This window comes from Heteronotia binoei, chromosome 1 (genome assembly GCF_032191835.1).
Source record: "Heteronotia binoei isolate CCM8104 ecotype False Entrance Well chromosome 1, APGP_CSIRO_Hbin_v1, whole genome shotgun sequence".
NCBI classification, from domain to species: Eukaryota; Metazoa; Chordata; class Lepidosauria; order Squamata; family Gekkonidae; genus Heteronotia; species Heteronotia binoei.
This window is the reverse complement of record NC_083223.1, coordinates 253,149,212-253,161,324: the sequence shown is the minus strand read 5'-3', so window position 1 is coordinate 253,161,324 and position 12,113 is coordinate 253,149,212. Positions and strand designations below refer to the sequence as shown.

The window sequence follows — 12,113 nt, the reverse complement described above, 5'->3', positions numbered from 1 at the left end:
AGTCTATCACATAACCAGCTGAGTCACATGGTCTGATTCTAGGTTACCACTGGACCAGTGCCAGGGGACAATCCCCCACTACCACCCTAAGTCCCTTGTTGGTGAATTGATTAGGAGCAGGAAAAATGAGAATAGCATTGATGGTAATGCTCTAGGAAATTCCCCAGCCTCTATGATAAAGACCATAGAGCCTAAAGAGATGTGAAATCACATCCTCCAAACCCCACCTGGAAGTGGAGTCACATCCTCCAAGAAGCTCTAGGAATTTCCTCAGTCACTATGGTCTTTACTATAGAGATTAGGGAACTTTCTAGAGCATCACAGAAGATGTAACATAACACCCCCTGAAATCCTCCTTCCCCAAGTACTGTCCCCCAAATCTCCTGGCATTACTATCTGATTCAGTGCAGGGCCTCTGCATGCCAATTCCAAGAAGGCATATCATGGTAGTGGAATGTTTGTTTTGCCCACAGAAGATTTCAGGTTCATTTCCTGAATCTCAAGCATTAAAGGATCTTAAATGGTAGGGCAGGGAAAGAACACTACTTGCAGAGCCTCTGCAAAGAGACTGCTAACCAGAACAGGCAGTTTTGGGCTAGATGGATTGATGATCTGACACAGCATAAGGGCACTTTGTAGGCAGAGTAGTAAGCTGCAGTACCGTTGGCCAAGCTCTGCTCATGACTTAAGTTCGATCCCGGTGGAAGCTGGGTTCAGGTAGCTGGCTCGAGGTTGACTCAGCCTTCCATTCTTCTAAGGTCAGTAAAATGAGTACCCAGCTTGCTGGGGGTAAAGTGTAGATAACTGGGGAAGGCAATGGCAAACCACCCCGTAAAAAGTTTGCCAAGAACATAAGTGAAGCCATGTTGGATCAGGCCAACGGCCCATCAAGTCCAACACTCTGTGTCACACAGTGGCAAAAAATTTTATATACACACATACACTGTGGCTAATAGCCACTGATGGACCTGTGCTCCATATATTTATCTAAACCCTTCTTGAAGGTGGCTATACTTGTGGCCGCCACCACCTCCTGTGGCAGTGAATTCCACAAGTTAATCACCCTTTGGGTGAAGAAGTACTTCCTTTTATCCGTTTTAACCTTTCTGCTCAGCAATTTCATCGAATGCCCACGAGTTCTTGTATTGTGAGAAAGGGAGAAAAGTACTTCTTTCTCTACTTTCTCCATCCCATGCATTATCTTGTAAACCTCTATCATGTCACCCCGCAGTCGACGTTTCTCCAAGCTAAAGAGTCCCAAGCGTTTCAACCTTTCTTCATAGGGAAAGTGCTCCAGCCCTTTAATCATTCTAGTTGCCCTTCTCTGGACTTTCTCCAATGCTATAATATCCTTTTTGAGGTGCGGCGACCAGAACTGCACACAGTACTCCAAATGAGACCGCACCATCGATTTATACAGGGGCATTATGATACTGGCTGATTTGTTTTCAATTCCCTTCCTAATAATTCCCAGCATGGCGTTGGCCTTTTTTATTGCAGACGCACACTGTCTTGACATTTTCAGTGAGTTATCTACCACGACCCCAAGATCTCTCTCTTGGTCAGTCTCTGCCAGTTCACACCCCATCAACTTGTATTTGTAGCTGGGATTCTTGGCCCCAATGTGCATTACTTTGCACTTGGCCACATTGAACCGCATCTGCCACGTTGACGCCCATTCACCCAGCCTCAACAGATCTCTTTGGAGTTCCTCACAATCCTCTCTGGTTCTCACCACCCTGAACAATTTAGTGTCATCCGCAAACTTGGCCACTTCACTGCTCACTCCCAACTCTAAATCATTTATGAACAAGTTAAAGAGCATGGGACCCAGTACCGAGCCCTGCGGCACCCCACTGCTTACCGTCCTCCACTGCGAAGACTGCCCATTTATACTCACTCTCTGCTTCCTATTACTAAGCCAGTTTTTGATCCACAAGAGGACCTGTCCTTTTACTCCATGACTCTCAAGTTTTCTAAGGAGCCTTTGATGAGGAACTTTATCAAAAGCTTTCTGGAAGTCAAGGTAAACAACATCTATCTGGTCGCCTTTGTCCACATGTTTGTTCACCCCCTCAAAGAAATGTAACAGGTTATTGAGGCAAGATCTTCCCTTGCAGAACCCATGCTGAGTTTTCCTCAATAACCCGTGTTCATCAATGTGCCTACTCATTCTGTCCTTGATAATGGTTTCTACCAACTTTCCCGGTATTGAAGTCAGACTGACTGGCCTGTAATTTCCCGGATCTCCTCTGGAACCCTTTTTAATGATGGGGGTGACATTTGCTACCTTCCAGTCCTCAGGAACGGAGGCAGATTTCAATGAAAGATTACAGATTTTTGTTAGAAGATCCACAAGTTCAAAAACGTCCTGATAGGTCAGTAACGACTTGGTGTTTGCAAAGGAGACTACTTTATCTTTTACATTTATTTTCATGTATGGAGACTCCAAAATTTAGGTGTGTATGAAATGCTGGTGGTCAAGGGGTTAGCTACATTATCAATCACTTTTTCCGCCCCCACCCTCAGCCATTTCGTCTTCTCTTTACCTCTTTCGACCTGGCTGATCACTTGCTGATTAGACATCCCAGGGTATGGTGTGCTCCCTAAACTGAGGATCTCCCACAAGAGAATGCCATAACTCCAGACATCACTCTCGGTGGAATACCGGCCTGCAGAAGTGAATCAAACCAAGGACGGAGGGAGAGGGTTGAGGTGAATGCAGCAAAAAAAACCTATGTCACAAGTATTACCCACAGAAGAATTTCTCCACATTTAAAGATTTAGGCAAATATAGGGATGTTGATCGGTCAGCCGAATGTATTTCCTATGGCTAGTCTGTCCTAAACTGTGCAGCATTTAGTTTTGGATTTTAAAAAATGGATTAAAAAGAGATGTAGTTCCCCCTCCAGTTTGATGTAGTGGTTAAGTGTGGACACTTATCTGGGAGAACTGGGTTTGATTTCCCACTCCTCCACATGCAGCTGCCGGAATGGCCTTGGGTTAGCCACAGCTCTCGCAGAGCTGTCCTTGAAAGGGCAGCTTCTGTGACGAGCTCTCAGCCCCACCTACCTAGAGGTGTGTTGTGGGGGGGAGGGAGGTAAAGGAGATTGTGAGCTGCTCTGAGATTCTGATTCAAAGAGAAGGGTGGAGTATAAATCTACCGTCGTCTTCTTCTCCAGACTCCAAGGGGCAGTGCATTTAGACATGACTGCCTAGGATTTCCAATTCTATCATCACCCATACCATGATCACCCTTCCTTGACAAGTTTAGAAGCGACAGCCCGATAAGTCCTGACCGTATTTCAAAGCCTCGGGCGCAGTCCATTTGATTGGGATGTGCTTCAGGCCTTGCTTGGACGAGTAGACGCCACTCTCCTCCTGCCGGGACATACCAAAGTCGCTGATCTTGAGGACACTGCCTTCCCCCACTAGACAGTTCCGAGCAGCCAGATCTCTGTCAAAAGGTTAGAAAGCAGACCTGGGCGTGAAGGAATGGGAGTCCAAGGAGTCTAGGCAGAAGAGGGGGCTGTCACCAGGCTAAAGAAACCTGAGTTGTACAGATAGACATTCTTCCAGGAGAGTAAGTTGGGTTCCACTGAATTCAGTGGGTCTTGCTTCTGCTTAAATGTGTATTGCATTGGGCTATAATTGTACTATCTTTGTTGTGCATTCAGCATTCCTAACCAAAGATAACTTCCTAACATAAGAGTCAAACTACACCTAATAGCATTCACAGGTCAGACCTGTGAATGCTGCTGCAGTGATTTAAAAATGCTGCAAGGGGTTGTGCTTGCAGAACAGCAAGCTGAGGCACTCTTGTCCCCTCCCCCCCCCAATGCCTTTTCAAGTGTCAAAACAGCCATTCCAACACATGATCAGGCCCTCACAGCATTTTAAAAACACTTTAAAATGGCAGTGGCATCCACAGGTTGGACTTGGAGATGCCGTTACATTTTGTTTGGCCCTAAATCCACTGAATTAGTAAGTAGGTTTAGGATGTAATTCTGTTTAGGATTGTATTGTGAGTTGCTTAATTAAATATACAGTAATCTGCATATCAGTGGGGAAAGCAAGGATTTTTTTTTTTTAAAAAAGACCTTCCTTGAATTTGTCTAAAGAAATAATTTTCCTCTTTAGATTTATTTACATTATATTTATATCCTGCCCATTCCATACAGACTCAAGGCAGCTAAAATAGACAGTAAACAAAAACAATATTAAAACAATAAAACAATCCAATAAATAACAATGGTGCTACTTCAGGCAGATCATATAATATTTTCTTTCTCATGCACACAGATTCTGAGCAGTTAGTAATAAAAGTGCTATGGATTCAGATGTGGTGGCAGCCCTCTCCCATTAGATGTTATATGCCATCTGAAACAGTTCAGTCTTGCAGGCCCTGTGGAACTGCGATAAATCCCCCAGGGCCCTGATGGCTTCTGGAAGGGTGTTCCAAAATATTGGGGCTGCCTGCAACCGAGAAGGCTCTTGCTCTGGTGGAGTTGAGCCTAGCCTCCTTTAGCCCAGGGACAACCAAAAGATTTTGAGAACTTGATTTCAGTGCTCTCTGGGGAACATGTGGGGCAAGGAGGTCCCGCAGATAGGTAGGTCCTAGGCCATATAGGGCTTTGAAGGTTAATACCAGGACCTTGAAACGGATTCGGTACGCAACAGGCAGCCAGTGCAGCGCTCTCAGCACAGGCTGAATGTGCTCCTGATGAGGAAGCCCCATTAGTAGCCTGGCTGCAGCATTCTGCAGCAGCTGCAGCTTCCGAATCTGAGTCAAGGGCAGCCCCATGTAGAGAGCATTACAGTAATCGATTCTTGAGGGGGCCGAGGCATGGATCACCATTGCTAAGTCGCTGCATTCAAGGTAGGGGACCAACTGCCATGTTCGCCAAAGGTGAAAAAAAGCAGCTCTGGCAGTGGCTGCTACTTGGGCCTCCATAGTTAAGGAGGACTCCAGGAGCACTCCCAAGCCCTTAACCCTCTACGCTGACGTCAATGGCACCCCATCGAAGGCTGGTAGAGGAATCACCTTTTCCGGGCCGCTGCAATTTAGATAGAGAACCTCCGTCTTCGTTGAATTCAGCTTTAGCCGACTCAGCCTGAGCCATGATACCTCAGCTTGCAGCGCCAGGTCCAAATTCTCTGGGGTGCAGGCGGACTGGCCACCCATCAATAGATACAGCTGGGTGTCATCCGCATACTGATGGCAACCCAGCCCATACCTCCTGACCATCTGGGCAAGGGGGTGCATATAGATATTAAACAACATTGGGGAAAGAACTGCCCCCTGGGGCACCACACAAATAAGTGGGTGTCTCTGAGACAGCATTTCCCCAATCGCCACCTTGGAGGAAAGAGGAGAGCCACTGTAAGGCAGACCCCTGTATCCCCACATCGGCAAGATGCCTAGACAGCAGCTGGGGGTCGACTGTATCGAATACAGCCGACAGGTCTAATATGAGCAGTAGTGCCGAGCCGCCCTGATCCAGATGCCTCAGGAGGTCATCCATGAAGGCAACCAGCACCGTCTCCATCCCGTGGCCTGGGTGGAAGCCAGACTAGAACGGGTCCAGTATGGAAGCGTCCTCAAGGAAACCCTGTAACTGTGTCGCCACTGCCCTCTCTATAATCTTACCCAAAAAGGGCAGGTTTGACACTGGCCAATAGTTGGCCAAATTGGTCAAGTCTAAAGATGGTTTCTTCAAGAGAGGGCGGCTCACAGCCTCTTTAAGAGGTGTGGGGAAGACCCCCCCTATGACAATAGATCGAAGTGGATCACATAACGCCATCCGGCTAGCTTTTATCAGCCAGGACGGGCACGGATCCGAAACGCAAGTTGTAGGGTGCACAGAAATGAGAATCCTGTCAACTTCCTCCAGGCTGAGTGGGTCAAAGTGATCCAGAAATGGACCTGAAGACGTGCTTGGAGCCTCAAGTTCACTTACTGTTTCAACTGTGGCAGGGAGGTCATGACGGAGTGATGAGACCTTTTATCTGCAAAAAAACCTCGCAAAAGCCTCGCAGCCGATTTCCAATTCCCAAAGGAGATCTGCCTTGCAGTAGAGCAGTCAAGGACCAAATTGTACTAAATAATTGGGCTGGATGTGAGATCACAGACGCAATCTGGGCCACAAAGTAAGTTTTCTTTGTGGTCTTGACTGCCACCTCATAGGTCAACATAAATGACCTATAAGATGTTCTCATCGCTTCGTCCTGAGTACGCCGCCACCGTCTCTCTAGTCGTCTAAGCTGCCACTTCATCAACTGCAATTGATGAGTTTACCATGGAGTATACTCATCAATTGCATGGAGTATACCATGGTGCAAGTCGTGAGCGGGGGCGAAGAGGACGCCTAGGTGCGATCTCATCGATGGCTGCAGTGAGCTGGCTATTCCAGGACTCCACAAGCTCATCTAATGAGCCGCCAGGGGGCCAGGGATCCCTCAAGGCCATCTGAAGCCGCATTGGGTCCATCAGGTTTCAAGGGTGAGCCAAAACACACTCGTTGCCTAAACAGGGGTGTGGTGACACGTCCATACAGGCCTTCAGGGCATAGTGGTGCGACCAAGGGACTGGCTCAGCAGTAATCCGGTCCACTACCACTCCTGCTGCAAAGATCAAATCCAGCGTGTGCCCAGCCTGGTGGGTGGGTAATGTCACATATTGAGAGAGTCCTAGTGTCGCCATGGATGACACCACGTCTGTCACCCAAGCAGAGGCTGCGTCATCAGCATGGACACTGAAGTCACCCAAGACAATAAGTTGAGGGTGCTCCAGTGGCCAGCCTGCTACAGCCTCCATCAGAGACGGCAGGGCACTGGCTGGTGTGTTAGGTGTTTGGTATACCAGCCAGATAGCCAAACTCTCTCCAACATCCCACGCCAGACCTGCATACCTAATGGCGGTGGTCTCCGGGGCCGGAAGCACCTGGAAGGAGTAAGCCTCCCGTATGAAGAGTGCCACCCCACCCCCCACCTGCTAGTCCATGCTTGGTAGTGGACTGAGAACCCGGGGGGAGCTACTTGGGAGAGAGCTACTGTCTCCCCATCTCGCACCCAGGTCTCAGTCACGCAGGCCCGGTCCATTTTCTGCTCAAGCAGATAGTCTCGTAGGACTGCGGTCTTATTGTTTATGGACCTGGCATTGCACAGCACCAAGGAAGGAGGCAAGTACTTCCACTTGGCCCCCATACCTGCCATCGTTGGGATGGGACACAGGCTGGAAGGAGAGCGAGCCCTCCTGTATCTCAGTCTTCTTCCTTTCCCATTATGCCTGTTCCCACAGCTATACTTGCCCCTCCCCAAGAGCACTGGTATCCCTTGGGCTAATACCTCCATAGAACTGATCTTCGCGTAGCCTCAGATCGACGTCAGATGGAATTGCCTCACAGGTATCGTACTCCCAACAAGTTTAAAACCACCTACTACTTAAACTCACCCCAGTTCCTATCCTAACCAATACACTACCTTAAATTGAGCCCTACCATTCAATTACAAATTATCTATAGCCAATCAAATAGTCCCTCCCCTCTCCTATAGCCAATTGCTCCTACTATAATTAGCTAATTAAGACATCCAATCTACTTTAATTCAATGGCTATTAAAAGGTCCCAGTAAACAATTTAACATATAGTTAGATAATGCATGCAGGCACCATGCCAATACTCATCTCATAATTCCCACTTATTTTGAATGCCTCTTCTAAAGTGCTGCCTCCTGTGACACGTGGGTATGAGAAATGGTATGAGAAACATTGGTCGAAGAGTAGTTCATCTAGTAAGTTAAGAGGTTTTTCTCGCCACCATGATATGCCAAAGGATTTTGTAGCCATAGTTTTAATTGATAACGATGCTTCTAAATTTTAACTGTACCTTTTGTATTTTATGGGTAATTTTTATTCTGTATAACTTGATAATCCTTTTATTCTGTATAACTTATTTCTTTTATGCTAATAAAGGATGATGATGATGATGATGATGATGATGATGATGATGATGATGAAAGAGGTTTTTTTGCATCTTGGCAGCTCTGTACCTGTGGATGCAGTGGTTGCTCTCCAGATAGGCCATGCCTGCTGCAGCCTGGATCGCAAAGCGGATGAGATCTCGCACCCAGAGCCGGCTCCCTTCCAACTGCAGGAAGGACAAGAAATCCCCACCTATAGAAGGGGAGGAGAAAGAAAAACAGAAATGGTAATATTGTGAGGGGAGAATCAATACATTCCGAACTCCCCCCCTCTCAATATTACCATGATGGCCTTTGAGAGTTTTCATTCTGAACATATCAGTCTATTGGCACATCTAGTGCTGCCTTCTCTGACTGGCAGTGGCTCATCAGAGTCCCAGGCCAAGAAAGGTCTTTTGCACATCTGTTACTTAAAATACAAGAGCCCCGTGGCGCAGAGTGTTAAAGCTGCAGTACTGCAGTCCTAAGCTCTGCTCAGGACCTGAGCTCAATCCCTGGTGGAAGCTGGGTTTTCAGGTAGCTGGCTCAAGGTTGACTCAGCCATCCTTCCAAGGCCAGTAAAATGAGTACCCAACTTGCTGGGGGGAAAGTGTAGATGACTGGGGAAAGCAATGGCAAACCACCCCGTAAAAAGTTGTGAAAGCAACATCACCCCAGAGTCGGAAATGACTGGTGCTTGCACAGAGGATCTTTCTTTTCCCTACTTAAAATGCTTTCCTTGGAGATGGTGGATGTTGAGCCTGGGATTTTCTGTAGGCAAAAAAGCTGTTCTAGTAAGTTATGAGCCAAAACCTCCCTGGCAGGGCTGCTGCATTCCTGCCTCTGCTCCAGTGGCCAGCAGGAAGGGAACAGTTTTTTAAAAAGCTGCCAGCAATGACGTGACGTCCCCCAGAAGTGACATTAGTGCCCTCTTGGAATTGCCCTCTAGGAATTAGTTAGAGCCCTCCATGGTTTACCATAGAGTTTTCAGTGATTCCAAGAGAGGCATGATGACATGTCCAGGTTTTCCCTGGAAGAGATACTCCTGCCATCACTGATGGCATCCCCACTGTCCTCACCCCCTGGACCCTTGGCAACCTTACTCTTCAGTGTCAATAGGATTGCCAGCCTCCAGGAGGGGCATAGAGATCTCCCACTTTTACAACTGAACAGCAGTTGGCAAAGATCAGCTCCCATGGAGAAAATGGCTGCTTTGAAGGGCAGCTCTATGGCATTGTACCATACTGAGGCTCCTCCCCTCTCCAGGAGCCACCCCCAAAGTCTCCAGGTATTTTCCAACACAGACCTGGCAACCTTAGTGTCAAATAGTGCATTTCTGAGCTGTAGTTTTGCATTCCAGGATATTACCACTGAATGCAGGGTATCAAGCACCTTGGGACTCAAATGGTGAGCCCAATTATTTATTTTATTAAATTAGATTTTTTTTTTTACTTCCCTCACCTGCTTGTGTGGGGCTCAGGGCAGTTTACAACAGTTTAATGGGTATCAGGCTGTTTTAGAGTTGCCGAGTCCAATTCACAAATATCTGAGGACTTTGGGGGTAGAGCCAAGAGACATTAGGGGCGGAGCCAGAAGCAAGGGTATGAGAAGCATAAGTGAACTCCAAAGGGAGTTCTGACCATCACATTTAAAGGGACCACACACCTTTTATATGCCTTCCCTCCACTGGAAATAATGAAGAATGGGGCACCTTCTTCAGGGGCTCATAGAACTGGACCCCTTGGTCCAATCTTTTTAAAACCTAGGGGGTGTTTTGAGGAGAGTTACTGGATGCTATGCTGAAAAGTTGGTACCTCTGCCTCAAAAAACAGCCCCCCCCGAAGAGGCCCAGATAACCGTGGATCAATTCTCCATTTTATCCTATGGAAATAGGTCTACATAGGGAATAGTGGAATGCCCAGCAGACATTTCCCTGCCCCCCCTCTTTCTGATGACTCAAACCAGGGGATCCCCTGCCCCCATCTGGAGATTGGCAACCCGAGGCTGTTCGTGTTGGAAAACGCAATGTCTGGTGTAAAAAGAAGAGAAGACCCTGCAGGAGGCAGCAAGAAGACAATTTGATAGGATAACGAGGTCAGCACCTTCTCTCCAGTTAAGTCTCATTCCTATGAGGAAAGGCTGAAGAAGCTCAGTATGTTTAGCCTGAAGAGGAAATGGCTGAGACGTGATATGATTACCATCTTCAAGTACTTGAAGGGCTGTTATATAAAGGAAGGTGCAGAGTTGTTTTCTGTGGCTCCAGAAAGTCGGACCAGAACCAACTCATTGAAATTAAAACCAAAGAGTTTCTGGCTCAACATTAGGAAGAACTTCCTGACAGTTAGAGTGGTTTCTCTGTGGAACAGGTTTCCTCAGGAGGTGGTGGGCGAATAGTTCCTCAATGGAACAGGCTTCCTCAGGAGGTGGCAGACTCTCCTTTGGAGGTTTTTAAACAGAGGCTAGATGGCAATCTGACAGTAACGCTGATTCTGTGAATTAGGCAGATCACGAGAAGGACAGCAGGAAGGGTTGCTCCAGTGCTTTGTTCTTGTAGCCCTTTCTTTGGGGTCAGTCAGCAATTTCTCTTCAGGCCGGTTTGCCAGAGATCCTGGAGGGTTGGGTTTTTGTTTTTTGCCATCTGCTGGGCATGGAGCAGGTGTCACTGGGGGTGTGTTTTTAACTCACCTGTCTCTGCTGTGTGAACCTAACAGCAGGAACCTGAGTGAAGTTGCCAGGTCTGGATAAGATAAGACTAGGGCTGCCAAGCTCCTGCTGGGAGCAGGGTTTCACAGTTTGGGGGGCCCCAACCTGCTAGCATGGAGCAGGCTGCTGGGGGGATCCCTGTGCCCAAAGAGCTCCATCGTTTTGCGGTGTGCCCACCGCAGATGCGGTTCAATGTGGCCAAGTGCAAAGTAATGCACATTGGGGCCAAGAATCCCAGCTACAAATACAAGTTGATGGGGTGTGAACTGGCAGAGACAGACCAAGAGAGAGATCTTGGGGTCATGGTAGATAATTCACTGAAAATGTCAAGACAGTGTGCGTTTGCAATAAAAAAGGCCAACGCCATGCTGGGAATTATTAGGAAGGGAATTGAAAACAAATCAGCCAGTATCATAATGCCTCTGTATAAATCGATGGTGCGGTCTCATTTGGAGTACTGTGTGCAGTTCTGGTCGCCGCACCTCAAAAAGGATATTATAGCATTGGAGAAAGTTCAGAAAAGGGCAACTAAAATGATTAAAGGGCTGGAACACCTTCCCTATGAAGAAAGGTTGAAACGCTTAGGGCTCTTTAGCTTGGAGAAACGTCGACTGAGGGGTGACATGATAGAAGTTTACAAGATAATGCATGGGATGGAGAAAGTAGAGAAAGAAGTACTTTTCTCCCTTTCTCACAATACAAGAACTCGTGGGCATTTGATGAAATTGCTGAGCAGACAGGTTAAAACGGATAAAAGGAAGTACTTCTTCACCCAAAGGGTGATTAACATGTGGAATTCACTGCCACAGGAGGTGGTGGCGTCCACAAGCATAGCCACCTTCAAGAAGGGGTTAGATAAAAATATGGAGCAGAGGTCCATCAGTGGCTATTAGCCACAGTGTGTGTGTGTGTGTATATATATATATATATATATATGTATATATATATTTGGCCGCTGTGTGACACAGAATGTTGGACTGGATGGGCCATTGGCCTGATCTAACATGGCTTCTCTTATGTTCTTATCCTCTGGAAGTGACATCATTGCATTGGGCACGTTCTAACATTTGGATAAAAACTATGGCAACATAGACTATTTACTCAAATCCTAGCGTGTTCCCGGCCCAACGTGCTCAGCACAATTGCCGTCACTTCCAGGTGACATTATTGCATTGCGCGCACCCCTGCCAAAGCCAAGATAGGACCTGGCAACCCTAGATAAGACTGTGTCAAGCATGACTGATTGCAAGCTTAAAGAAAAGCTTTTAGAAAAGACCTGCACTCACTTTTGAACAGGCTATGATATTTACAAAACAAAATCTTGTAGCAGTGCCTAGGCCAGAGCTATGTCAACAAAAGCAACACACCAGCATGCAATTAAGAAAAATCTAAACTACCCCAGCTCCCTGCATAGGGAAGGCAAATTCCCAGCAAAGTGTCCCCAGCAAGCA

General features: G+C 47.2%; 1 protein-coding gene across 1 annotated transcript in view; it reads right to left on the bottom strand.

Moving 5' to 3' along the window:
- LOC132587846 (tyrosine-protein kinase Fer-like) overlaps positions 1 to 12,113 on the bottom strand; it is a 31,684-nt gene that overhangs the window by 1,951 nt on the left and 17,620 nt on the right. The window contains exons 7-9 of the mRNA XM_060260235.1: positions 8,050 to 8,173; positions 3,300 to 3,457; positions 2,550 to 2,672 (exon numbers count right to left, since the gene is read on the bottom strand). Coding sequence (XP_060116218.1) covers positions 2,550 to 2,672; positions 3,300 to 3,457; positions 8,050 to 8,173 — 405 coding nt within the window. The remainder of the gene's footprint in view (positions 1 to 2,549; positions 2,673 to 3,299; positions 3,458 to 8,049; positions 8,174 to 12,113) is intronic.